The sequence below is a fragment of the Plecotus auritus genome (assembly GCF_963455305.1).
Source record: "Plecotus auritus genome assembly, chromosome: 6".
NCBI lineage: Eukaryota > Metazoa > Chordata > Mammalia > Chiroptera > Vespertilionidae > Plecotus > Plecotus auritus.
The window spans coordinates 153628115-153653032 of record NC_137773.1 but is presented as its reverse complement, the minus strand read 5'-3'; the positions used below and the strand labels follow the sequence as shown (position 1 = coordinate 153653032).

The 24918-nt window shown below is 36.2% G+C and overlaps 1 protein-coding gene across 7 annotated transcripts in view; it reads left to right on the top strand.

Moving 5' to 3' along the window:
* ANKRD28 (ankyrin repeat domain 28) overlaps positions 1-24918 on the top strand; it is a 141849-nt gene that overhangs the window by 71674 nt on the left and 45257 nt on the right. For all 7 annotated transcript variants that reach the window (XR_013960873.1, XM_080673699.1, XM_080673696.1 and 4 more), the window contains 3 exons: positions 7640-7718; positions 18031-18101; positions 23464-23664. Coding sequence is in view for 6 of the 7 variants with exons in the window: in XM_080673699.1 (XP_080529825.1) it covers positions 7640-7718; positions 18031-18101; positions 23464-23664 (351 nt within the window). In the remaining variant the exon portion in view is untranslated. The remainder of the gene's footprint in view (positions 1-7639; positions 7719-18030; positions 18102-23463; positions 23665-24918) is intronic.

The window sequence follows — 24918 nt, the reverse complement described above, 5'->3', positions numbered from 1 at the left end:
TAGCACATATGTGTTCTGTATCTTTTTTCATCCCCAATATATTTTGGGAACCCATCCAGATTAGTGTATAGAGAGCTTCCTCATTCTTCTTTGTAGCCATGTAGTTTTAGATTATGTGTTCATAGCATAATTTATTTAACCAAGTCCCCTCTTTGATCTGGTTAAATAAACTAGTTTTGCTAATTGGTAATAATAAATGGGATCTTTTCACCAAGCAAACAAAAAATTCTGCTTTAGTGGATAAGCAGAAATTTCAGGATGTTTGTATTTATTATGGTTAAATATATCATTAACTTCCCAAATAGACTAAATGTCCTCTACATTTTTTGTTTGAAGCAACTTTATTGGACATGTATATAAAAATTAGTGTTGAGTAAACAATGGTATTTTCCATAGAAATAAAGTATCTTTATTGTATATTCAGAAATAGTCCTGATGATTTTATTATAATTATATAAGTTTAAAATGATAATCATATTATAGCATAAATGTCATAAATTAGTGCCCTAAATATCAGACTGAGATGAAGTTACTAAATAATCTGATAGGTCTCAGCACCGTAGCAATTTTTTTTTTTGTTTTATTGAGGTATAGTTGACATATAATAAATTGCATATATTTAAAATGTATAATTTCATTTGTCCCCTAATCTCTGATCTGCTTTGTGTCACTGTAAATTAATTTGTATTTTCTGGAACTTTATAAAAGTGAAGTTATACAATATGTCCCTTTTTTTGTCTAGCTTTTTAAAAAATATATTTTTTAATTGATTTCAGAGAGGAAGGAAGAGGGAGAGAGAGAGATATAACATCAGTGATGAGAGAGAATGATTATTTAGCTGTTTCCTGCACTGGGGATCGAGACTGCATCCCAGGCAAGTGCCCCAACTGGGTTCGAACCATGATCTGGTTATAGGTCTATGCTCAACCACTGAGCCACACCAGCCGGGCTATCTAGCTTTTTTCACACCATAATTATTTCGAGATTCATTCATGTTGTGGCATATATTGATAGTTCATTCCTTTCTTTTGTACAGAGTGCACCTAACCTCAGTGGTATTGCGTTGTATCGATATACATAACTTGTTTTTTCCCCTGGCCTACCAATTGATATTTCAGTTGTTTCCCTTTTCATCTATTACAGATAAAGCTACTGTGGGCATTTGTATACAAGTCTTTGTATGAACATATGCTTTCCTTTTTTCTTGAGTAATTATCTAGTGGTGATATGGTCTGACCATTTGGTAGGTGTACATTTAACTGTTTAAGACACTACAACTATTTCCAAACTGGTTGTACCATTCATTATACATTTCCACCAAGAGAATGTAAGAATTCCAGGTTTTCCACATCCTCACAGATATTTGGTATGATCAGTGTTTTCTCATCTTAAACACTATTAAAGAGTATATTTCATTATGGTTTTCATTTGCATTTCTGGGATAACTAATAATGTTGAACATCTTTCACATACTTCTTAGTAATCTGCCTATCTTCTCTGGTGAAATGTCTTTTCAAGTGTTTTTGCTAGATTCCTTTTCTTATGTATTGTCTTCTTCCTCTTGAGTTTTGAGAGTTCTTTATGTGTTCTGGATGCAAGTCCTCAGTCTTTGGCTATATTTTCATTTTCTTAAGAGTTGTTTTTGAAAAGCAGAAGTTTTAAATTTTGATGAATTCCAATTTATCACATTCTTTATGGATCTTGGTTTGGCATTGTATCTAAAAAAAATCTTAGTGTCACATAGATTTTCTTAAAATTTCTAGAAGTTTTGTAGTTTTAAATATTACATTTAGATCTATAATCTTTTTTGAATTAGTATTTGTATATGGTGCAAGGCATATGTTAAAGTTTGCTTTGTTATATATGGATATATCCAATTATTAAAATACTTATTTAGCCCTGGCTGGTTTGGATCAGTGGTTAGAGCATCAGCCTGTGGATGAAAGGTCATGAGCAAGGGCATGTACTTGGTATGCCACATCCAATCAATCTCTCTCTCTCTCTCTCTCTCTCCCTCCCTCTCTCTCCCCCCCCTCCCACTCTCTCTTAAAAAATCCTTCTGTAAGGCTTAACAACAAAAAATACTTATTTAAAGGCTGTACTACTTTTCTTCATTGAATTGCCTTTGCATCTTTATCAAAAGTCAGTTGTCCATATATGTGAGGATCTATTTATGGACTCTGTTATGTTCCATTGATGTACTAGTATTTGTCTAGCTCAGTGTTCGGCAAACTGCGGCTCTTTGGCCCCTTGAGTGTGGCTCTTGCACAAAATACCACGTGCGGGTGCGCACGTACAGTGCTATTGAACCTTCGTGGCCCATGTGCAGAAGTCGGTTTTCGGCTCTCAAAAGAAATTTCAATCGTTGTACTGTTGATATTTGGCTCTGTTGACTAATGAGTTTGCCAACCACTGGTCTAGCTTAATGCCAATTCCATGCTGTTAAGATACTGTGCGTTTTGAAATCGCTTTTTTTTTTTTTCAAAATTGTTTTGGCTGTTCTCAATTCTTTGTGTTTCCATATGAATTTTAAAATTCATAATTATTTCAAGATTCATTCATGTCAATTTCTAGGGGGAAAAAGAAATTGGGGTTGTGTTGATCTATAGATCAAGTTGGCAGAATTTAACATCTTAACAATATTTGAGTCTTTTGACCCAGGAACAAGTGATATCTCTCAGTTTATTTGGTAATTTTTAATTTCTCAGCAAATTTTGTAATTTCACTGTGTGTGGCCTTTTACATCTTTGTAAGATTTATCCATATCCATATTTTATAAATTTTGTTCCTACTGTAAATGTTATATTTCATTTTAATATATGCTAATTCTCTACTGCTGAGGTAAGATTTTTCATAGTACTCTACCCAGTGCTCTAGGAATGAAGAGTTTTTCCAGCCTACCTAGTAGGAACAGGATCCTCTTCCCTCTGACCCATTTGTTCTCATTGGGAGTGATATCACCTCAAAGTTAGCAAAACTTTTTTTTGGGGGGGGGGGGTTTAGAATGAATAAGAAAAATCTTATATGTTACAATGATTTGTGGCCCTCCAAAGGGCCAAAGTTGTATAAGTTAGATACACAGCAGTATTAGAATTTCATGGGGACAATTGGGGGGGAAAATATTTTAAAAGGCTCCTGGGTCAGGATGATAAGGAAAAAGTGGTTGGAAACAACTACTTGAATTATTTTGGATAGTTCTTTTCACCAGTCTCAGGAAGTAGTCTTACATACATGTGCTGCTCAGTACTTAGCTGAGTATACAAGGGGGTATTCAACAGTTCTCTGGGATTCTCTACTTGTACCCTCTACCCTCTGTTACTCTACTGAGAATTCTTTCTCCTGTGTTCTCCCAGAACTCAGGGAAATATGCCTATTAAATTTACGTAGCTCTGTAAAAGCCATTGAGAAGCATTTTATTGATTGAAACAGCTGACATTCCACTGAATATTTTCAGACTTACACTTCACATGCTTTGTGAAATGGCAATTTTCTATTATAGTCCAGCAGTATTTCTGAAGTAGAAATTCTATATATTAGTTTTCTAAACAGCTGTGTTTGTTTGATAATTAAAATTGCCCAATTATAGATGGCATCACCTCTACTTTTATTTTGTAGGACCTGGTATTGATGTATAATTTTGGTGGTGGTGTTTTTTTATTATGAAAAGCAAGTAAGCCTTGACTTAGGAGTATTTGATTACTGCTAAATTTGTAGAAGAAAGTAAATTTAGTATTTAAAATAGGGTGCTCTATGGATTTTTCTTTTTAATATTACTACTGATGAAGCAATATCTAGATTACAACATGAATTAATACCTACATTCTATAAATAGAATTTCCCCAAGGTAAAAACCATGCCTTCCATTTTTTAGGATAGTTGGGAAAGTGATCTTGGAGATCCAGAAGTTAAATCATATCTGTTATAGATGAGGGGAAACTAAGCCCCTTAGAACTTATTTAATTTGGTCACTTCCATTTAGCAGAGATAGCATAAGAACCCAGTTTTCTAGTTTTCTGCCTGTGTTATCTATGTTGGTTCAGTCCCTTGACAGATATGTGCCAGTTACTATGCTGGGTACTGGAGAGGTCATTCATACGTACTTTTTACCCGTGCTCTTCCATGCTTCTTCCTGACTCAGCATATCTTATTGTACTGGACTCACATTTTCACTTAAAGGAAGCAGTTTACCGCTTCTTGGCATATCTGAATTGCCAGCATTACTATTATGCTTTGGGGCCATTATTAAGTAAGATAAGGGTTACTTAAACACAAGCATTGTAATATCAAGGCAGTTGATCTGATAATGGAGATAACTACCAAGGGGCTAACAGCCTGGGAGCGGAACTATGGCGGACAAAGGGATGATTCACTTCCCAGGCTGGGTGGTGCAATCCATCATGCCACTCACAACAGCATGCAAATTAAAATGTATGAATTGTTTGTTTCTGTAATTTTCTATGTAATATTTTTGTACCAAGGTTGACCATGGGTAACTAAAACTGCAGAAAGCAGAACCATGGATAAAGGGGGACTGCTGTACAGGTGACAACCTGGACTTGCTATTGGTGTCTGAAGAGGGGGTGTCAGTCTTGTAGGATTGAAGCCTTAATCTGTAGGATCTGATGCTATCTCCTGGAGATAGTGTCAACATTGAGTTGAATCGTGGGGCCCTCATTTTGTGTTGGAGCATTGCTTGGATGTACAGATGGGAAACCCCACACATGGGAATTGGATGCAGAGCGCTGACATGGTATTTCATTATATGGTTGTACAAGTACAAGGCCTCTCATCTGGTAATGTTCAGAACTGGTAGTTGATAAGCTTATCAAAGTCTGACAGAGGGAATCATAAATAGTGGTCTTTAAGCATTTTGCTGTAACAAGTGTATTTACCAGCCATTTTTTAAAAATTGGGCCACAGACTTTTCATTGACAATATGGAGTCACTGACAGAGTTTAATGTTGTCTTCCTTGTATTTATTATAAGTGCACGGTCTTATTAGTGGTAATCTAAGAGTCAAAATACATGGGGTGCCAAAGTCTCCATTAGTTTTACTCAGGAAACAGAAAATATTGTTTGATCACATGAGTCAGTTAAATGAAGGTTGGTTAATAGCTTGTGTTTCATATTCTAGATAACCATTCCCCTATTGGTGGGCATTTAAATTGTTTCCATCATATTGCTTCCTATGATGATTAGTAAATATACCTAAGCTATTATTTGCACACAGATAGGAATATCTTTATCTAAAAAGAGTTCCATGAAATAGAGTTATTGTATGTAAGGGAATAATCATTTCTTAATTTTAAGAAATTTTATTGAAAAGAATCTTAAATATTTTGTTGCCCAAGTTTTAATATTTAACTGGATTAAATTTAAAGATGACAGGTTAAATTTTAATGGAACAATTTATTTCTTTTTTTTTTAATTGCTTTTTAGAGCGGGAAAACTTATCCATGAGTCATTAAATACATGAATAATATTCAAGACATTGAGTCATAGGATTCCAAACATCCCTCACACATAAATGACCACTTTGTGTGTGCTGTGTGCATGGTTTATCATGTGTAGTAGACATGTTTCTCAATAAGAGTATGTCTGATGATATTTTAAAGACTCTGGGGAAGTTTGCTGTTTAATGATTAAAACTGAAAAGCCTTAAGCCAAGGATCCTTTTATTAAAATGACTAAATTAGGACTCAGCTTTCAATAAAGTCTGATATTTTAGTGGTTCAGTTTTAGCTTTTTCAATGACTAATTGTTCAGTAATTTCTGTGCAAAGAATTCTATTTGCTTGGGTACATATTGGAATAAAAAAAACACGGTCGTGTGTAAATTCATTGTGGTTAGAGAGATAAGAACTCTTAGCCACTAGACCAGTCTCCCTGTACTGGAGCACCTGTTATTACTATAGGGACAAAAACAATCTCACAAATATATTAAAATTATATGAAGAAGTGTATGGCGAGCCAGTGATAACTGTTGCAGCTTTATAATACCTTGATATATTACAGCTAAGCCTTTTTTTTGATTGCCTATGAACATTTTAAACCTCTTTTGACTAGTGGTATTTTTCCTAACCTATTCTCAGTAGTTTATTCTTTCTTAGAGTAATTAGGGTATTGCCAAACTAGAAAGTTATGTAAAATAATTTTTTTCATTGTTTTAAATCTTGAAAGTTATAATATTCTGATATGGTAGGAGACCCCAAAATACAACACCTATTCAAAGAAGAAGTTTAACTTCCAGGCTATTAAGAGAAATTGCGGTCCAGGTCATTCGGGATCGTATTGCTTGAGACACTTCTTGGATATTGGCCTACCTCTGCATAGTCAAAGTTGGCTTAGTTTCACATCTGCCTTCCAGCCTATGGGAAGTGGGAAAATATTAGTCCATCTCTTAGGTGGTTCTCTTTTTAGTTTAAGGTGACCTGAAAGTTGTGTGTTTCACTTCCATTATTATACCACTGTTCCACACTAAGTAACAGCACTTCAAGGCAGCCTAGGAGTGAATTCTCTGCTAAAACTTTATTCCTCTGGACAAAGGCGGAAAGGAGCTACTGAAAACAACTAACAGTTTGTCACAAAAGCCTGTAATAAAAAAAAACTGGATGTAAATTTCTAAATAATTATTTCTAAATGAATAGTTTTCTCAGATGCAACTAAGTCAGCAACATTGTTGTAACTTTAGATGAGTTGAAAATATGAATTAAAAATCCTGAAATGAGTTGAAAATACGAATTAAAAATCCTGAAATGTGACTTTACTCTAAGATGTGGCTTCTCAAACTGGAGAACATTATTGTTTGAGGGGAGAAGTACATAAGCCTGAAGGAAGATTTGGAAAACTGTATTTTTGGTATTTAGAAAGGTAGAAATATATACTTAGAGCCAAAAATGGAATTGGCAGGAACTTTAAGGAAAACCTTAAGATTGTTTTAAGGGATAATTTCAGATCTCAGAGATAATTTCCCTTTTTGCCACTGTGGCCACTCCTATGGAAACATTTTCATAAGGAAAAACTTTGGTTTCTTAAGATTTTTTAATTTAGTTAAGTCAACACTACTCTAAACTGTAAAATTATGAAAATATATTGATGGGGGTTGGGGAGTGCAGTATGAAGTAAAGAAAATTTGCCTATGTATGTCAGAAGCTTAGGTATCTTTATTCAAAGGAAGTCTAAAAAGCTAGTTCTTTTTTTTTTTAAATACGTGTTTATTGATTTCAGAGAGAGGAAGGAAGAAAGATAGAAACATCAATGATGAAAGAGAATCATTGATCGGCTACCTCCTGCATGCTCCTTTTTGGGGATCAAGCCCACAACCCGGACATGTGCCCTGACCTGAAATGGAACAGTGACCTCCTGGTTCATAGGTCATTGCTCAACCACTGAGCCACACCAGCCAGACTAAAAAACTATTTTTGTCATCTTAGATTTTTTTTTCTTTAATTCTTGCCTGCACTTTATACCATTCTTTTAAAGCCACTTTTTTTTTTTTTTTTTTCTTAGCAAGGAAATACTTTGGGACATGCAGGCTAGACTAGAATTGTGGAAATAGTTAAGTGGTTCTTCTTCATTTAAAGAATATTAAAATGAACTTTATATGAAAATTTATGTGCCACCTTTCCTTCTTATCACAGGACAGCGAGAAAAGAACTCCACTGCATGCTGCTGCCTATCTTGGAGATGCAGAGATCATTGAACTGCTTATTTTATCTGGTATGGTAAGCTCTATATAATAAGAGCACATCATGCATATTTTTGTCTTAATATTTATCAAACCTAATTGACGATTTCTTCATATTTGTTTAATAAGCTGAAACTTACTTGTTCATTCTACAAACATTGATCTCATATGATGTGCCAGGTACTGTTCCAGAGGTTAGTGTGCATTAGAGAACAAAACAAAGATCATCGCCTTTGTGGAAAGTATATTCTAATAAAGAAAAATGGGCTGTAAATACAAGTAAATTTTACAGTATGTTAGAAGGTGATAAGTGCTATAGGAAAATGAAAAATTAGATGAGAATAATGGAGTGAATGAGCCTTATATAAGATAGGATGTTAAATAGAGTATTCATAGTGGGCCTCAAAGACCACATAGGTACTTGGAGATGATTACATTCTCCAAGAGGCAAGTGATGGTCACTTAGTCCAAGTACAGCAGTGGAGGTGGTAAGAAATTGTATGATTGTAGATATATTTTGAAAGTGATATACCAACAAAATTTCTGCCTTTAAATAGCTTTTATCTAATTTGTTTTAGGACTTGTAAAACACATTTTAGGGAATTATGCTTTATTTTTTAACTAGAGGCCCGGTTCATGAATTCGTGCACCAGTGGAGTCCCTCGGCCTGGCCTGTGGGATTGGGCCGAAACTGGCTCTCTGACATACCCCGAGGGGTCCCAGATTGCGAGAGTGCCAAGGGACCCCACCGGTGCACAATCAGGGCCGGGGAGGAACCATGGGAGGGCTCCAGGGCGTGCTCGGCCCATCTTGCTCAGCCCTGATCGGCCTGACTCCAGCAGCAAGCTAACCTACCAGTCGGAGTGTCTGCCCCTGGTGGTCAGTCACTGCACGTCATAGTGACTGGTTGACCGGTCGACTCTCTGCCCTCTGGTGGTCAGTGCACATCATAGCGAGCAGTTGAGCGGCCTTAGCATATCATTAGCATATTACGCTTTGATTGGTTGAACAGACAACTGGACACTTAGCATATTAGGCTTTTATTATATAGGATTTCTTCTAAACTGTTTAAGACTTTACAATATGAAGTAATGATACAACTGTCTCTCATAAAATAGCTCCTATTGTGGTCAGGTTGCCTGTAGTACTAAAAGAGGCAGTCAAACAGAGCTTAGAAATATTTTTGTTGTATCCAGATTATTATATCTGATACTTATTGAGAAAGGATAAATGTTTTTAAATTGTGCCTATGTTACCAGATTGCACAGATATGTGCATAATGAATGCAGTTGGAGAAATAGTTGTATCATTCCTTTGATATTTGGGAGAAGGAGCACTGAGAAAAATTTTGAATGGCAGTCCTATTAAATTATAGCCTAAACAGAATTTTGCTTTTATAAATTCATAAAATTTTTAAAATCTGATTTTTAATAACAAATTTATAATCATATGAAATTAAATATAATTAAATGTGTTATATATATGTAGTTTCTCTATGAATAACTTTAGCACTAATGCACTTCCTTGAACATATCTGTTCTTCTATGGCTGCTAACTCACTAGTTTTCAGCTAAAATTTACTAGCCATAAGAACTGAGGGGGTTCAAGAGAAAAATTGGATTTTCTCATAATTAAAGTATCTTCTGCTTTAATATGAATTAATGAGATACAGGTTAATATATGGAATTTTCTCTATAATCATTGTTCAAGAAACAGTGTTATGTTAAGAAATAGGCTAGAAAAAATACAGTTCTAGTTAGTTTACTGTCTAGGACTTTGGGTAAGAACTCTAGTGATGCATTTTTTTCGTTTTAACAGAATTCTGTTCATTTACTTTCATTTTAACATAAGAATTTTATGACTCAACATAGAGGGTACCTCCCTCACCCCCCCATTTAAAATTTTTATACCTAGGAGAAACTTTCCCAATGCTCAGTGACTTAATTTCTTCCTTTTAAAAGGATGTTTGTACCAAAGATACTTAGTTGCTTATAAAAGATTGACTTCCTGGTATTTATAAGTATGATAGTCAGATGAGCCTTATGAAGATGATAATATCATATATCATCTTTGAAATAAGTATTTGAAATAAAGCTTAAAGTCTTTTGAATAATGCAAATAAAGACTATATATGAAATTAACTATTGCACATGTATAAAAAGCTATTTTAACCCTTCTTTGAAAAAATACTTTTAATATTGTATTTTATCAGTTTCATGAGGTAATAGCTCATGTAGCTATTTTTAAAAGGAAAATCAAAACTCTAAATTAAGTAATTAGATAAAGAATATAATTAAGTACATGGAGATAAAAATAAGCTAGCAATGTAGAAAAGTTTGGGGGAGATTGCTCTTGCCCTTAATTACTAATAACATGTTACATTTGGTTAGCCTTAACTTGTGTAATCTTAAGAAAATTAAGCAATGTGAAATAATATCCACATAGTTCTATTCTAGCATTATTTGATGATATGCTTCAATAAGAGAACACAATAAAGTAAATTACTATAATTTTCTATTATAAAAACTACTTTGGTATCCCTGGCAAGGTTATTTGTTCCTAAAATATTTCTTTAAAATTAAAAATAGAGTATAAAAAGATTAAAATCATTCTATAAAACCATGCTCTACCATGTTCGTGGTTTAGGTTTTGATTATTTTCTGTTGAGAAATTAGGAAATCACCTCTAATTTGTTTCACTCTCGTGGTTTCATTGTCAGGAATTATGACTTTACATTCTGTCTTATCATAACTAGAGGCCTGGTGCATGAATTCATGCATAGGTGGAGTTCCTCGGCCTGGCCAATGATTGGGGCCAGTTGGGGGGGAGGGGGTCTGGCCTGCTGGGAGGAAGGACTGTGGGAGGTTGGCCGGCTGCCCCTCCATTGGTGGGGGGGCTGGTTCAGGGGAGGGACTGCAGGAGGTTGGCCCCAGCAGCAAGCTAACCAACAGCCAATTCTGCGAGGAATCGAATTCCCTCCTCCCTCCTGTCTGGGTCTGGGGTGGGGGTGAACCAGATTCAGGGCTGTCGGGGCCCCAGCAGCAAGGTCTGGGTCAGTGCAAGTCATAGCTAACGGCAGGTTGTCTGGTCGTTCTGGTCATTCGGTCCTAATGGTCACTTAGGCTTTTATATATATATAGATTCCTACTGTTTACCCCCGCCCCAGCCCTCCACACACCCTCTGTCTTTATCCATAGTTTGTCTATTCCCAAGATTTTTATTTTGACATCTCTTGAGTGAACAGACATTATCATCAAGTAATTTTTGTCTTCATATTTTCAGTAACTCATGAATGCCATATTTCCTGGTATCTTATTTATTTGGGACTATTGCCTTTTTTAGCCAAAGGGTAAATTGGCTAGTAATAAAATTCTCAATTCACACTTTTTCCTCTCAGCTTTGCAGATGTTACTGCAGTAACATCTTCTAGATTTGATTGAAAGTCTTAGATCAAGCTCTTCTCTGCTTATCATTTTCATCTCCCCACACCACCCACCAACACCATGGTCACTTCTCTTCTGCCTGGATGTCTGTAGGAATCAATTCTTTATTCCTGAAATTCAGTACTAACTTCATTAGGCTAAATCTAGTGATTATTTTTCCTGAAACATAATATGAAACTGCACTTTTAGTTCTGAAATTCAGATTTTTATTTCATTTATATCTTCCATTAAATCTTTGAATATTCCATTCCTGTATGCTTTTATCAGTAAATTTTTCTATATGTTTTTCTACTAAGTTGGATCTCCTTCATCTGTCTCTGTCAGCTTTTCTCTGATTGTAATTTTGTCTTTTCGATTTAGTTTTAGGTTATTTCCTTATACTTGTCCTTCCTTCATTCAACAAATATTTTAAGAGCATGTTCCTATATTAGGCACTATTCTAGGTACTATGGGCAGAGCAGTGAATAAAATGGATGAAGTCCCAGCCTTCATGTAGTTATGTTTGGGGGAAACAGTAACAAGTTAATATATATATAGTTTGTCTTATGGTGATAATTGCTATGACAAAATTAGAATAGTATATTGGGTGGAATCAGTTGCAATTTTATATTGTGTTATCAGGAAAGGATTAATAATAACACATTTGAGAAGATAACTGAAGAAAATAAGGAAGCAAGCCTTGCATACCATGCAGATATTTAGAGGAAATTGAGAAAACATCAAGAACAAATGCCATGAGGTGGCAGCATGATTGGGGATAGGTGAAAGGAGCAGTAGGAGATGAAGCAGAGAGATGGCAAGGTCCCAGATCATGTGTGATTTTGTAGACTGTGGTAAAGACTCTGGCCCTTAAAGTGATGTTAAAAAACAATGGAGAGTGTTGATTGGTGTGATATGGTTTTTATTAATTTTATTTTTTGTTAATCCTCACTCGAGAATATTTTTCCATTGAATTTTAGAGAGATTAGAAGGAAGGGGGAGAGACACAGAGAGAGAGAAACATCCATGTGAGAGAGACACATGGAAAGGTTGCCTCATGCATGCGCCCCAATAGGGGCCAGGAATCGAGCCTGCAACCGAGGTACATGCCCTTGACTGGAATTGAATCCAGGACCCTTCAGTCTGAGGGCCGAAGCTCTATCCATTGAGCCAAACTGGATAGGGCATGGAGTGACATGATTTTTAAAGATTCACTCTGACTGGGGCTTCAGAATTCTTGGCTATGTTTTAAGCTGTTTCTAGACTTTTATCTGTAATTGCTTTTTTAAATTTTTTCCCCCTGTCCTCAGCCAGTTCTCATCTCTTTGCATTGTCTTACCTCTTTATTGGAACCTTCCTTGAGGTTTCTCTTTAGAGCTTAATTTCTCAGAAGTTGTATATAGATAGTAGTTTGCAAGTTCATTCTCTCCTTTCCTGGGATAATTTCTTTCAAATATTCCTATTACCTGTATTTTTTTTTTTCCAGTTTACTCTGCTCCCTTATATCTTTGTTCTAGTCCTGTGATGGATACTTTCTGATGCTTACATATCTTTGAGGAATATGCTCTCCAGAACAGCTATTGCTGAAGAATAGAGTAGGGAAGGGCAAAAAGTGAGCATCAGTTAGGTTTGTTTTCTTCAAATAGCTCTCAAACCAAATGTGTTTTCTCTCAATCCTAGCAGTGGACTCTCTTTAGTTCTTGATGTACTTAGGGTAATAGGGGTGACTTGGCAGCTCCTTAGATCACAGGTTCTTAGGGAGTGATCTCCTGGAGATTGGCTTTTACCCTTGATCTTCAGCTGATTCAGAAATAATAAAGATGTCTGCTTGGTCCCTCCTCTCGCCCCACCTTGTTCTTCTGTGTTATAAAGTTAGAGTTCTGTAGGGAGCTTCTCTTATGGAGAACCCACAGCACTCATTTGAAAGATTGTTAGGGATTCTAGGACACAGACAGCAGACAAAAGGGGACAGATGGACATAAACACAAATACACTCTTTTAGAAGACTCAGTAGTCTTTCCAAGATGCGAAGACGCCTCACTTGACTGTGTCCTTCCTCATTTTGGTACAAATTCTTTGTATTTGGTAGGAATTCTTCATAGTTTGGTTGGTGGTGGTAACTGTTTTCTTGTTGTATTGAAGATTATATTTCTTCACATCCTCTTTTATATTTCATTGAGTTATTTAGAAGAGTAATACTCTCTTTAACCTAAAGTTCAGAACTAAATTCATTGGAAATCAAATATTTATACCTGATGCATCTCTGAGATTTGTTGATAGGGGTTTCATTTTTCACATGTTACATGTAATGTTACAGGTTATCAAACCAGTGAATCCTTCCATAGAACTCACAGTAACACTAGAGTCTAGTAGTATTCATTTCACAATTATTATTGAATGGGGTGAAATAAGAGGAAACAATGATTGCTTTCTATATCACAAATACTATGCTAAATTTAGTTTTTTTCATTTATCTCATTTTGTCTTCTTAACTGTAAGGAAACTAAAGCATTTAGAGATTTATGGCTGAAAGTTGTGCTACTGATTAAATTTAGAGCCAGCATTCAGATCCAGGCCATCTGACTACGGAGTCTGTACTCTTTAACTCTGTTATTATCTGAATGGCTCTTCCTCTCCTCTGCATTTTACCCCACACACATATCCCCTTAGCCCCAGCATTTAGTAAAATTTGTGTAGGCAGTGACTTTAGTGAAGAACTTCTGTTTTAAAGACTAAATTTTTTGGCTACCTAAGTATAGAAAATTTTATGGGAGCTATTTATTTACTGTTTGTACAGGCATACCTCAGATATTGTGGGTTCAGTTCCAGACCACAATAAAGCAAGTATCTCAGTAAAAAGAGTCATAATATTTTTGTTGGTAGAAGGTCTTGCCTTCAATTTGTAAAAAATGCAACATCTATGAAGTACAATAAAGCAATAAAACAAAGTATGTCTGTATTTAAAACCAGAGGTTTAGCAGTATCTCAGACTTTTCTTGTCATATATTAGATGGTTAAATAACTGTGTTGTATAAGTCCTTAGTCACAAGTTCATTTGATTTGCCTTTTATAGAAAACTAGAGGCTTGGTACACAAAATTTGTGCACTGGGGGGCGGTCCCCCTCAGCCCAGCCTGCATCCTCTCCAATCTGGGACCCCTTGGGGGCTGTCCGACTGCCGGTTTAGGCTTGATCCCGGGGATCGGGCCTAAACCGGCAGTCGGACATCCCTCTCACCATCTGGGACTGCTGGCTCCTAACTGCTTCCCTGCCTGATCGCCCCTAACTTTCCTCGCTCCCCCCTCCCCCCGCCAGCCTGATCACCCCTAATCACCTCTGCCTGCTGGCCTGGTCGCCCCCAACTGCCCCCCTCTGCTGGCCTGGTTGCCCCTCACTGCCCCCCCTGCTGGCCTGGTCGCCCCCAACTGCCCCCCCCCCCCGCCAGCCTGGTCGCCCCCAACTGCCCCCCTTGCTGGCCTGGTCGCCCCACGCAGCCTGCTGTTCAGTCGTCCGTCTAGTTGTTTTGGTTGTGACAGCCCCTGGCTTTTTATATATTAGGATAGAGTTATTGATAAGGAAATACAAATATTATGTTTTTGTTATTAGGAATCAGACCTAAAGTGTGTGACCCTTGAAAACCTACAATGCTGGTACATTAATTTGCTAGGACTGCCACAACAAAATACCACAAGTTGAGTGCCTTAAACAACAAAAATTTATTTTCTCACAGTTTGGAGGCTAGAAGTCCAAAATCCAGGTGTTATCAGGGTTGGTTCCTTCTGAAGGTTGTGAGGGAAGGAACTGTTCTAGGCCCTTCTCCTTTGTGGCTAATAGATGACCGCCTTCTCCTTGTGTTCATCTGTACATGCCTGTTCAAATTTCTTCTATTTATAAGGATACCAGTCATATTGCATTAGGACCCATCTAATGACTTCATTTTAATTTAATTACTTCTGTAAAGACCCCATTTCCAAATAATGTTACATTCTGAGGTGCTGGGGTTAGGACTTCAACATATGAATTGGGGGGCTGTGGGTACTAGTTCAATACACAATATCTGGTATCCATAACTCCCTCTTAAATGATACAATGCAGCTGCTGTTGGTTCCCCCACAACATTACAGGTGGAAATGGAAATGTAGTTGTCTATTTCACTCCCAACCTGAAAACAGAATCTGAAGCTTTGCCACTGCTTTTGGTAGGTGGCCAAAGGAGAACATTATTTCCAGTTTGGGAAGAGTAGTGAAAGTATTTGGCTCCTGCCCCAGTTCACTGGTTATGGACTGTCTGCTCTGTGGCTTAGGAACTGAGAAGAGAACTATTCTCTGCAAATAGAAGTTTTAGAAAATTATTAGTGGTACTATTTATAATTATTACAAACACATATGAAAAATTGAAATAACTTTAATAGTATCAACTATCAAGTATTTAGCCTAGATCAGAGGATGACAGACTTTATGTAAAGGTCCTTACAGACACTCTGGTAACTACTCAATTCCTTTAATTTGAAAGCTATATATTAAACACTTAAATGAATAGGTGTGACTCTGTAGCCGTAAAACCTTATTTACACAACAGGTGGCAGGCAGCCTATGGGCTGTAATTTGAAGATCCTTGGCATGAATTATAAGATACTACCTCATCTATTTAATGTTAAAGTAGAGCAGGGTATTTAATAATAGGAGATAATTTATTCTGAGTATTTCAGAATAGGATAGAATGTTATAACTGAAAATGGATCTTGCAGATCATTTAGCACAAATCAAAGAGTTGGCAGTTGGTGACTGAGTATATTAAGGATCCAGCAGGTGGGTCAGTTATCTTGCAGAATGAGACCTAGAGTCAAATGGGATTCTCTGATTTAGTGCCTGACTCTTAGAGCTCACTTTGCAGAAACAGAAGCTCCCTATGTTGTTTGAACCTGAGGCCCATCCTCCCTCACCCAACTCTCCCTGACCCATATACACAACCCACACAGATGCACATACACATGTAGGAGGCAGGGATTATGATCAACAAATGAAGTCCTGGGCTATGGGTAACAGCCTCAGGTCACACAGCCTATTGGTTACAGAGCCATTATTAGATCACAGGTCCCACTCCTGGGCTCCTTCCACTAACCCCTGACTCCCCACACGTCCAGACCTCTCTTCGACTGCTTTGCTGTCTAGAGCCCAGAATAGACTAATGTAAATAACCAGATTTTTTTCTTTTTTAAAATTCATTTCTGGTCTATGTCTAAATGAGCTAGACATTTATCTAATTCTGAAAATCTTACCTTAAATAACATTTTTATTAAAAAATCTATTCTTTCAGGGTGTATTTTTATATGTATGAATTATTAAATGAAAAATTGGGTAAGAGGAAGCTAGTTGTCTAGATTTTTCTATATACCCTAACTATGGTATCAAATGGATACAGCCTATTTGAGTGACCCTGCTGTTGATTTTTGCTTGTTTATTCTCTTTTGCTTTTAACATATCAGAAATCTCATCATATCTCTACTCTGGAAAGGTGAATCTAAATTCAGATATTTGACAATGGCATAGATTTAGGCTGCAAATCTTAAGGGCATGCTCTGTTGATGTACATGGATTTATGGGAGAAGGTGAGTCTAGAATAGAAAGTTATTTGATTTTATACCATTGGGACTAACCATTTTGGATTTAAGGTGATGTACTCCTAGCATTTACAGAATAATACCTCTTATTGTTGGTTTGCAATAGTCATCAATGCCACATTCCTTAAATTGCTATCTTTATTGTCTTCTCAGCAGTGCTTTCTTCTACCATAGGTCTCAACCTACCTCCAACAATTGAGATGGGGCTGCTATTTTATTTTTTCCTGTTTTAATGACTAGGATCACATAACTAGTTAAAGGCCCATAGCTAGTAGTTTCTAGAGCTATACTTGGAGTCACTGCACTTCAATATTCCTTGGTACCTCACACTCAAAACAGAATGTAAACATTAGGAGGTCTGAATTCTGTCCTTGGTTCTGCTCTGGCTTACTCTGACAATGAAGTGTTCACTCTGTCTGCAATTCATCTAGAAAATAAGGAGGTTGGACTAGATATGTAAAGCTAGTTAAGATTTTGTGCGTAAACCTAGGATTGCTGATAGTTGCAGGACCTATCACCAGTTCCTTTATACTTCAAAGAGCCAGGGCTTTTTCTCTTTGGTTGGGACTTGGGTACCAAATCAGTGGATTTTATGGAGACACTAGATTTCCCCCCCTAAAAATTATGCATTTTTTGTCTTGCTAAATGTATTTCCATTCTATTAAGGATAATTTTTGTCTATTGACTTAATGATTTTTAAACAGCTATCCATAGTTGATTGTTTAAAAAATTACTACTTCTTTAAGCCTTTAGGTATTAAAGACATGTGTGTTGGTTCATCTCTTTCTCAATTTTTTTTAAGTTGATAGCGATTATATCTGTTTTATACAGTAACTTTATAGTACTAATGAGTTTTTAATTGTCACTGGAAAACTATTTTGATATTATATTGTTCTATAACATGTTATATTCATTAGTAAAGAAATATAATGAAGACTTCTTGATGGCCTACATTTTATGTCTGAGTATTTTTATTTATTTAATTTATTTGAATTCCTAACACACATTCTAAAGTGGAGACTGATTTTTACTTTGGATATGCTCTGTATAAAGGTGGCTTTTCTAGCCTTTATGTGATCTTTTATTTTTGATAAAAAGAGCGAATTCCTTATTGGATAATTATATCAATTAAAAGGGATAGTTTTGTTTTGTAATTTAAGGGTAATTTATTAGAAAGTATTAAAGCGAAGTACTACTTTTTCAATTGTTATTTATTCAATTTGGACTATATATAGCTATTTAAGAGATATACGTAAAATATTTTATGCAAAATATTTCAATTTATTTTTTCTTCTTGTTGCAGGAGCTAGAGTTAATGCCAAAGACAGCAAATGGTTGACACCTTTACACAGAGCAGTTGCATCTTGTAGTGAGGTATGAAATTTCTCTTAGTAAATATATTGTATATAAAAACATTAAGTAGGCTTGCCTGTGAGCTCATATTTAAATTCAGTATTTTCAAAGGAAGGAAAAGCAACCAAAATTGGAGTCTGAAGTAGAGAGGAGTAGGAAACGTACTTCCTACAAGAGAGAAATTATTTTTCTATCTTTCTGGGTCCTTGGTATGCTATGGCTGATGAACTTGGGTTTAGAGAAACTGGCTTCAGATATCACTTGCCACTTTCTAGCTGTGTGATCTTGGGGGGCAAATCTGAGGATTATTGTGAAAACTGGGATATAGTAACTAAAAAATTTTAAACTCTGAAATTTCATGATAATGCTATTAAGTTTGTGGTTAGCCCTCTTGTCAAGAAATTTCTTTAAATAAAGGCAGCAAGGAAGAAGTAAATATCATCATTGCAATTTATTAATAAAATAGTCCTACCTACCAATTTCTTGGGAATATGAGTTAAAATTAGTGGAGTTCTGCCAAATTAAATCATCAGAAAAAAACACTGTATATTTCCAGAGATTGTAAAACAAACCAAAAATTCTTAAAGGTTTTCTTTAATTATTTTAGTTAATGTTAGAGGAAGATTGCAGATTCCACCCAGAGACTTGACTGACTGCTGACTTTTTTAAAAAATTATGTAGTTAGTCTGAATTTAAGGGGAAGCTGTAGATTAGAAAGCAAGGACCCTAATAAGTTTCTTAAGTCTGCTTTTCAGCCTAAAAATTACTGGACTATGTAGTATTATTACTTTTTTGTAGGATTATGGGAAACACCTATAAAACATGACCATTCCATAAAAATAAAATTTCTGTAAATCCTAGGGGTCATTTTTTTTTAAACCAAAATCTCATAAATTAGCAAAACTGCTAGAAAACCTAGTCAAGATTATCAATTTTATGAATGTTCTTTTAATTATTCACATTTCATCCTGAGAGCATAAGAGAGCTATTTCATTTAATAGAAAACATAACCACAGAGCGGTATGTAAAAGGAAAAAGTGTAGGTAGCTTTCGGTTTATGTTTTTGAGATACCATGAGAGAAGTAAGCCCTACAGAGGATGAGTGGAGTAACTATTTTCTTAATCTTCCCAAGGACATATATAGCTAACACCACTGTGGGTGCATGGTAGAGAGGTTAGTTTGTTACATACAGTGGATGCCTGAGGGCTTAATTCCCTCACTGAGCCTGGGTTGACTGCTTCAGATTAAATATCCCAAGCTCCTCCTCAGCTCTTCTTCAGTGAGTTTCCGCCCACCTGGTCATATTGGCTGGCTGCCTCAGCTTGTATGCACCACTGATTTGTGACTGTCATTCTTAAAGTATGGCATACACTTCAGCTCTCTTTTGGTGCAGAGTATTCTGAATGAATCAATTTCTGAGTGTGAGGGCTTTTGTGTGTGTGGTTTCTGTGTGTGTGTGTGTATGTGTGTTTTTTTTAATATACTTTTACTAGAGGCCAGGTGCATGAATTCGTGTATGGGTGGGGTTCCTTGGCCTGGCCAGCGATCAGGGCCATCTCGCCCAGTCCGATCGGGGCTGGCCAGCTGGGGGGAGGGAACCGCGGGAGGTTGGCTGTGGGGAGCACACTGACCACCAGGGGGCAGCTTCTGCGTTGAGCATCTGCCCCCTGGTGGGCAGTGTGTGTCATAGCGACTGGTCGTTCGGTTGCTTAGGCATATATATATTGATTTCAGAGAGGAAGGGAGAGGAAAAGGGAAGAGAGAGAAAGAGAAAAAGAGAAAGAGAAAGAAAACATCAATGATTACAAAGAATCATTGATTGACTGCCCCCTGTACACCTCACACTGGGGATTGAGCCCACAACTCGGGCATGAGCCCTGACCGGGAATCCAAACGTGACCTACTGGTTCATAGGTCAATGCTCAACCACTGAGACACACCAACTGGGCTGTTATTATTTTTATAAAAATTATGCATGCTTGTTACATACTTCTCAAGCAATATAAACTTTAAAAATAAAACAACAAATCACCCACATTCTTATACAAAAATAACCTGTGTTGAAATTTGGTGAACATTCTATGCCTATATTATTAACAGCTTAATTTTTTCATTGAATAGTAAGTTATTGACTACTAAATTAGTTGCCCAAAGAAAAACAGAACACATTTGTTTTAATCTAAATTGCCTGGCTCTACTGATAGATTTCCCAAAAGTATTAATAAATCACTATCTTATATTAAGTTGACAGAGCAAAATTTGACACATTGCCCAGTACAATAGTTTTCTAGGAGTGCCCCCACCAACCCTGGGGGTCCATATCACATTACTGGATCCTGTGGAGTCTGTACATTTATTTTTTTATTTATTTACTTACTTCCTTACTTACTGCCTAACTCCAGGAATTACATATTAATTCTCTTAAGATAACTGAGTTTAAATTGCATTATCATGTGAGATAAGAAGCAGTCCATCCAAACATTGTGTTTATTTGCAGATTTGTTAATCCTTTTTCCTGTACCTGACTTCAAATCAGTGGTAAAATTGCTTAAAAGGGAGAGTGGAGCCAAGGACAGCTACTGCTGTAGGGACTGTTCTCGATTGACCCCAAGCTATGAATAAATACTCTTTGGATATAATATTTTAACCTGTTGTCATTGTCCCATATTTAATCATCTTATTTAAATTGATGTCATAGGATATGTACCTAGCTGGGTTTTTTGTTGTTGTTTTTTAAGTCAAGGCACACTTTGACAGCGTTAGTGAAACCATGTGAATACCCTTGATTATGCCTACATTATTTTCTAAATTCTTATAATGGGTTGATAATATCGTGAATTTTACTGGGATGTGACATCAGACACATTGGTTTGTAACTTCCAGAAATTTACCTGTTTTGTTTTATATCTCCAGTCATTAGAAATTTCTTTAGTTTTCTCTGTATTTTCAAAGATCACTGCTATTGTGATCTGACAGGCATTATTCTGAGTAGTAAATGGTGCTATAGTAGTCAGCATGGGGTGCCATAACAAAATTAAGACTGGGTGTCTTAAACAATAGAAATTTATTTTCTCAGCCTGGAGACTAGAAGTCCCAGGTCAAGGCCCAGCAGGGTCAGTTTCCGGTGAGGGCTGTCTTCCTGGCTTGCAGGTTGCCACCTTTTCACTGTGTCTTCACATGGTGGAAAAAGTGGGGGGGGGGGGGGGCGCGCCAGGGGAACCTGTCTCTCTCTGCCACCAGTCCTATCAGATTAGGGTCCCTCCCTTATGATCTCATTTAATTTTAATTATCTCCTAAAGACCCTGTCCTCAAATACAGTCACATAGAGTTAGGGTTTCAACATATGAATTGGGAGGTAACCATTTCAGTACAAAGCAGTGGACCCAGGGTTAAAAATTTAATCTCTCTTGATTCTAGAGTCTTAGTTACTGAATTTACAGCCTTCCTTAGGCGCCATCTTACCTACCCTAACCTACCATAAACTGGATTTATTCTTGCTTTTCAGTGAAACAAAACAATAGTTTTGATTTTTCTACTCTTGGTATTGAAACAAATATCCCCCAAAAACTTTTCAGAAGCTTTAATATATGCATCACGAATTCCAGAGTGGGAATGATAAGGCAAGCCTGGCATCTACAGTATGCTATATTTGCCCCATGTATCCAATTATAAATTCTTCATCTTGTTTTTAATTATTTGCTCATATGTCTTTAACATACCTACTGACATTTCCCATATAGACAATGTTAGTTTTATTCCCCAAGTTACAATATGCCCTTTTTAAGGATGAGGATGGAGAATCCTGACACTGCCTAGTTCTCCATAATTTTGAGAATATATAGAGAATATGTATTCTTCTATGTATCCTTCCCCCTATTTATTTTTTAAATTGAAGTATAATTTACAGTAAAATGCACAGACTTTAAGTGTGTAGTCTTGAATTTTGGCAAATATACACACCCATGTCATCTTTTCCCCAATCATGACAGAAAAGGATTCCATCACTCCAGCAAGTTCCCTCATGTCCCTTTTCAGTCAGCTGTCCTGTCCCCAGGGACAGCCCATATTCGATTTCTCTCACCATAGAGTAACTTGGCCTGTCCTAGAACTGTAGAAAAATGGAATCATACAGTATGTGCTCTTGTGTCTTGACTTTCTTCAACATAACATTTTTTAGATTAGTGTATATTATTGTGTATATTAATGGTTCATTCTTTTTATTGCTGAACAGTATTTCATTATAGTATGAATGTACAACAGTTGGTTTATCTATTTTCTTATTGATGGACATTTGCATTTCTGTTTTTTTGGCTCTTACAAATAAAGCTACTATAAACATTCTTAGATGGGTCTTTTGAAATTTCTCTTGGGTAAATAACTAGAGTGGAATTGTGGGATCATAGGGTAGGTCTCCATATATCTTTGATTAGCTGGCTGACTTCCTTAGCATGTTGATTGATTACTGGGCTTCTAGCCAGTCTTTTGCTAGCCCTGTTAAATACTTGTGCTGTTTCCCATATTTCAAACAGTTCTGATTACTTTTTATTTCAAAGACTTAAAAAGCTATAGCTATTTTACACTTTTGAACACTTTTCATCTACCTTCGGGGTTTTTTTGCTGAATAGCAGACTTAAGATGAGTGGTGGACAGATGAGATATTCCCTCTTTACAGCTAAGAAAACTGAGTGTCGGTTTTACTAGACTTGAGATGCTTCTATTCTGGTTCTATTATCATTCATCTGCTGAAGATAGGATTATCACTATAAGGAGAATATTTTATTTTTAGTTTTGATTATATTGCTTTATATTGCTTAATGTCAGTGGCATACTGGATTCCTTAGGATCTTATTGTGAGATGTGAAGTTTTCCTTAAGCTTCTGGGAGACAAATCCTTTGGAGAGTAAACTCTTAAATTGCTTTGTCAACACTAACTTTCCTACCAGGTAGCCTCACAGCAAAGACTTCAAATACTCCCGCCCCCCTTCCTCATGAACTAGATCCTAATAATTGTTTATTTTGTAAAATATAGCATGTGTAGTACTTTGGGACATGGTTATGTTTTAAATTTATATATATTTAATGGCAAAGCAATACATCTTAAAACTGTTGAAAGTATAAATTAATTTTACCTCACCATCTAGAAAAACTAGATATACTATTATTTTTAAAGAATATTTGTTAATATTTCTTCTTGCACATTTTGATAGAGAATGTTTGATCTTGATGCATCCTGTATAACTCTGAGTACTGCCTTTAGTTAAAAATATATTTGGGGGGTGGTAAATTTCTACTTGTTTACTCAGGAAATTTTATTTCATATATAAAATTTCTAAAACTGTTAACTCATTTGTCTTTTATAACTTTTATCTTCATGTATTTTAGGAAGCAGTTCAGGTACTTTTGAAGCATTCTGCAGATGTTAATGCTCGAGACAAAAATTGGCAAACCCCTTTACACATAGCTGCTGCTAATAAAGCCGTAAAGTGTGCTGAAGCTTTGGTACCTCTTCTGAGTAATGTGAACGTGTCTGATCGAGCAGGGAGAACTGCATTACATCATGCAGCTTTCAGTGGACATGGTGAGGTAGGTGGTATTCAATGGTGCTCTTCCTCTAAGTCAGTGGTTCTCAACCTTTCTAATGCCGCGACCCTTCAATGCAGTTCCTCATGTTGTGGTGACCCCCAACCATAAAATTATTTTCGTTGCTACTTCATAATTGTAATTTTGCTACTGTTATGAATCGTAATGTAAATATCTGTGTTTTCCGATGGTCTTAGGCGACCCTACTAGCGGTTCTCAACCTGTGGGAAGTCCTCCCACTCCCTCACCCCAATTATTAATGAACTTGCCTTTTTAGCTATTCCTTAGTTCATGATAAAAGCAACCAAAAATATTTATCTTGGTAATTTAGTCTGATTTTACTATGAAAGCCTTTAAACTTCTTTCATAATTCATGATATAACTTTCTCAAATATAGAAATTTATTTATCAGATGCGGCCCATGCACTTACTTGAGTTTCATAGTCAACCTGGGGAGATAGGAGAACACTGCCAACTATAACACAATGTGAAAACTGTGTTCTGTTATTGGAAAAATAGTCTCAGAAGACAAAAGTTTATTGTGCTCCCAGGAATAGAATAGCAAAGGAAGGTGGGGTTTAGAAGACATTTTCTTACTGTTTATTATCAATATTTAGTCAAGAATTCTTTGTTGACAGACCATCAAAAGAAAACAATTTAAGAAAATAAGTATTTAATTGTCTTATACAGCAAGCATTATCTAATGTTAGGTGTTTTCATAGCAAAGAGTAGAGTTTATGTGTACAGAGAAGACTTAGAAAAAAGCAAAACACAGATTTAGAAGAACCTTTGAGGCCAGCTTGTCTAGTCCTTCATTTTTATTGTAGATACAGAAACTAAAAGAGGTAAAGTGACATTCCCAAGATTCTCTGGCTGAGAGCTAATGGCTGCAGAGTTATTTTCACTATTCTTCTCTGCCTTTGCAACAAAGAATTCTTGCCTCCACTGCAGTTAAGATCACAAGATGCATCCCTTTTAGGAATCTGGAACGCGCTTCGCACTGGGGAAACTATTGAAAATATGGTTAGACATAACAGAAATACTATTCTTGGTATATTATGAGATAAGTAGACTGTGCAGGGACCTTCAGGACTAATCATGGTATGGACACCACACTTGTGTTTGAATTAAATTTAAGGCACTTCTGGAATAAGAATGTGCTTTTTATTTTAATAACACTTTGGGCTATAAAGTAAGGGTAAAACCCTTTTTTGAATAGTTCATTTTTACAAACTTGTACTTAGTTGTTCATAAAAT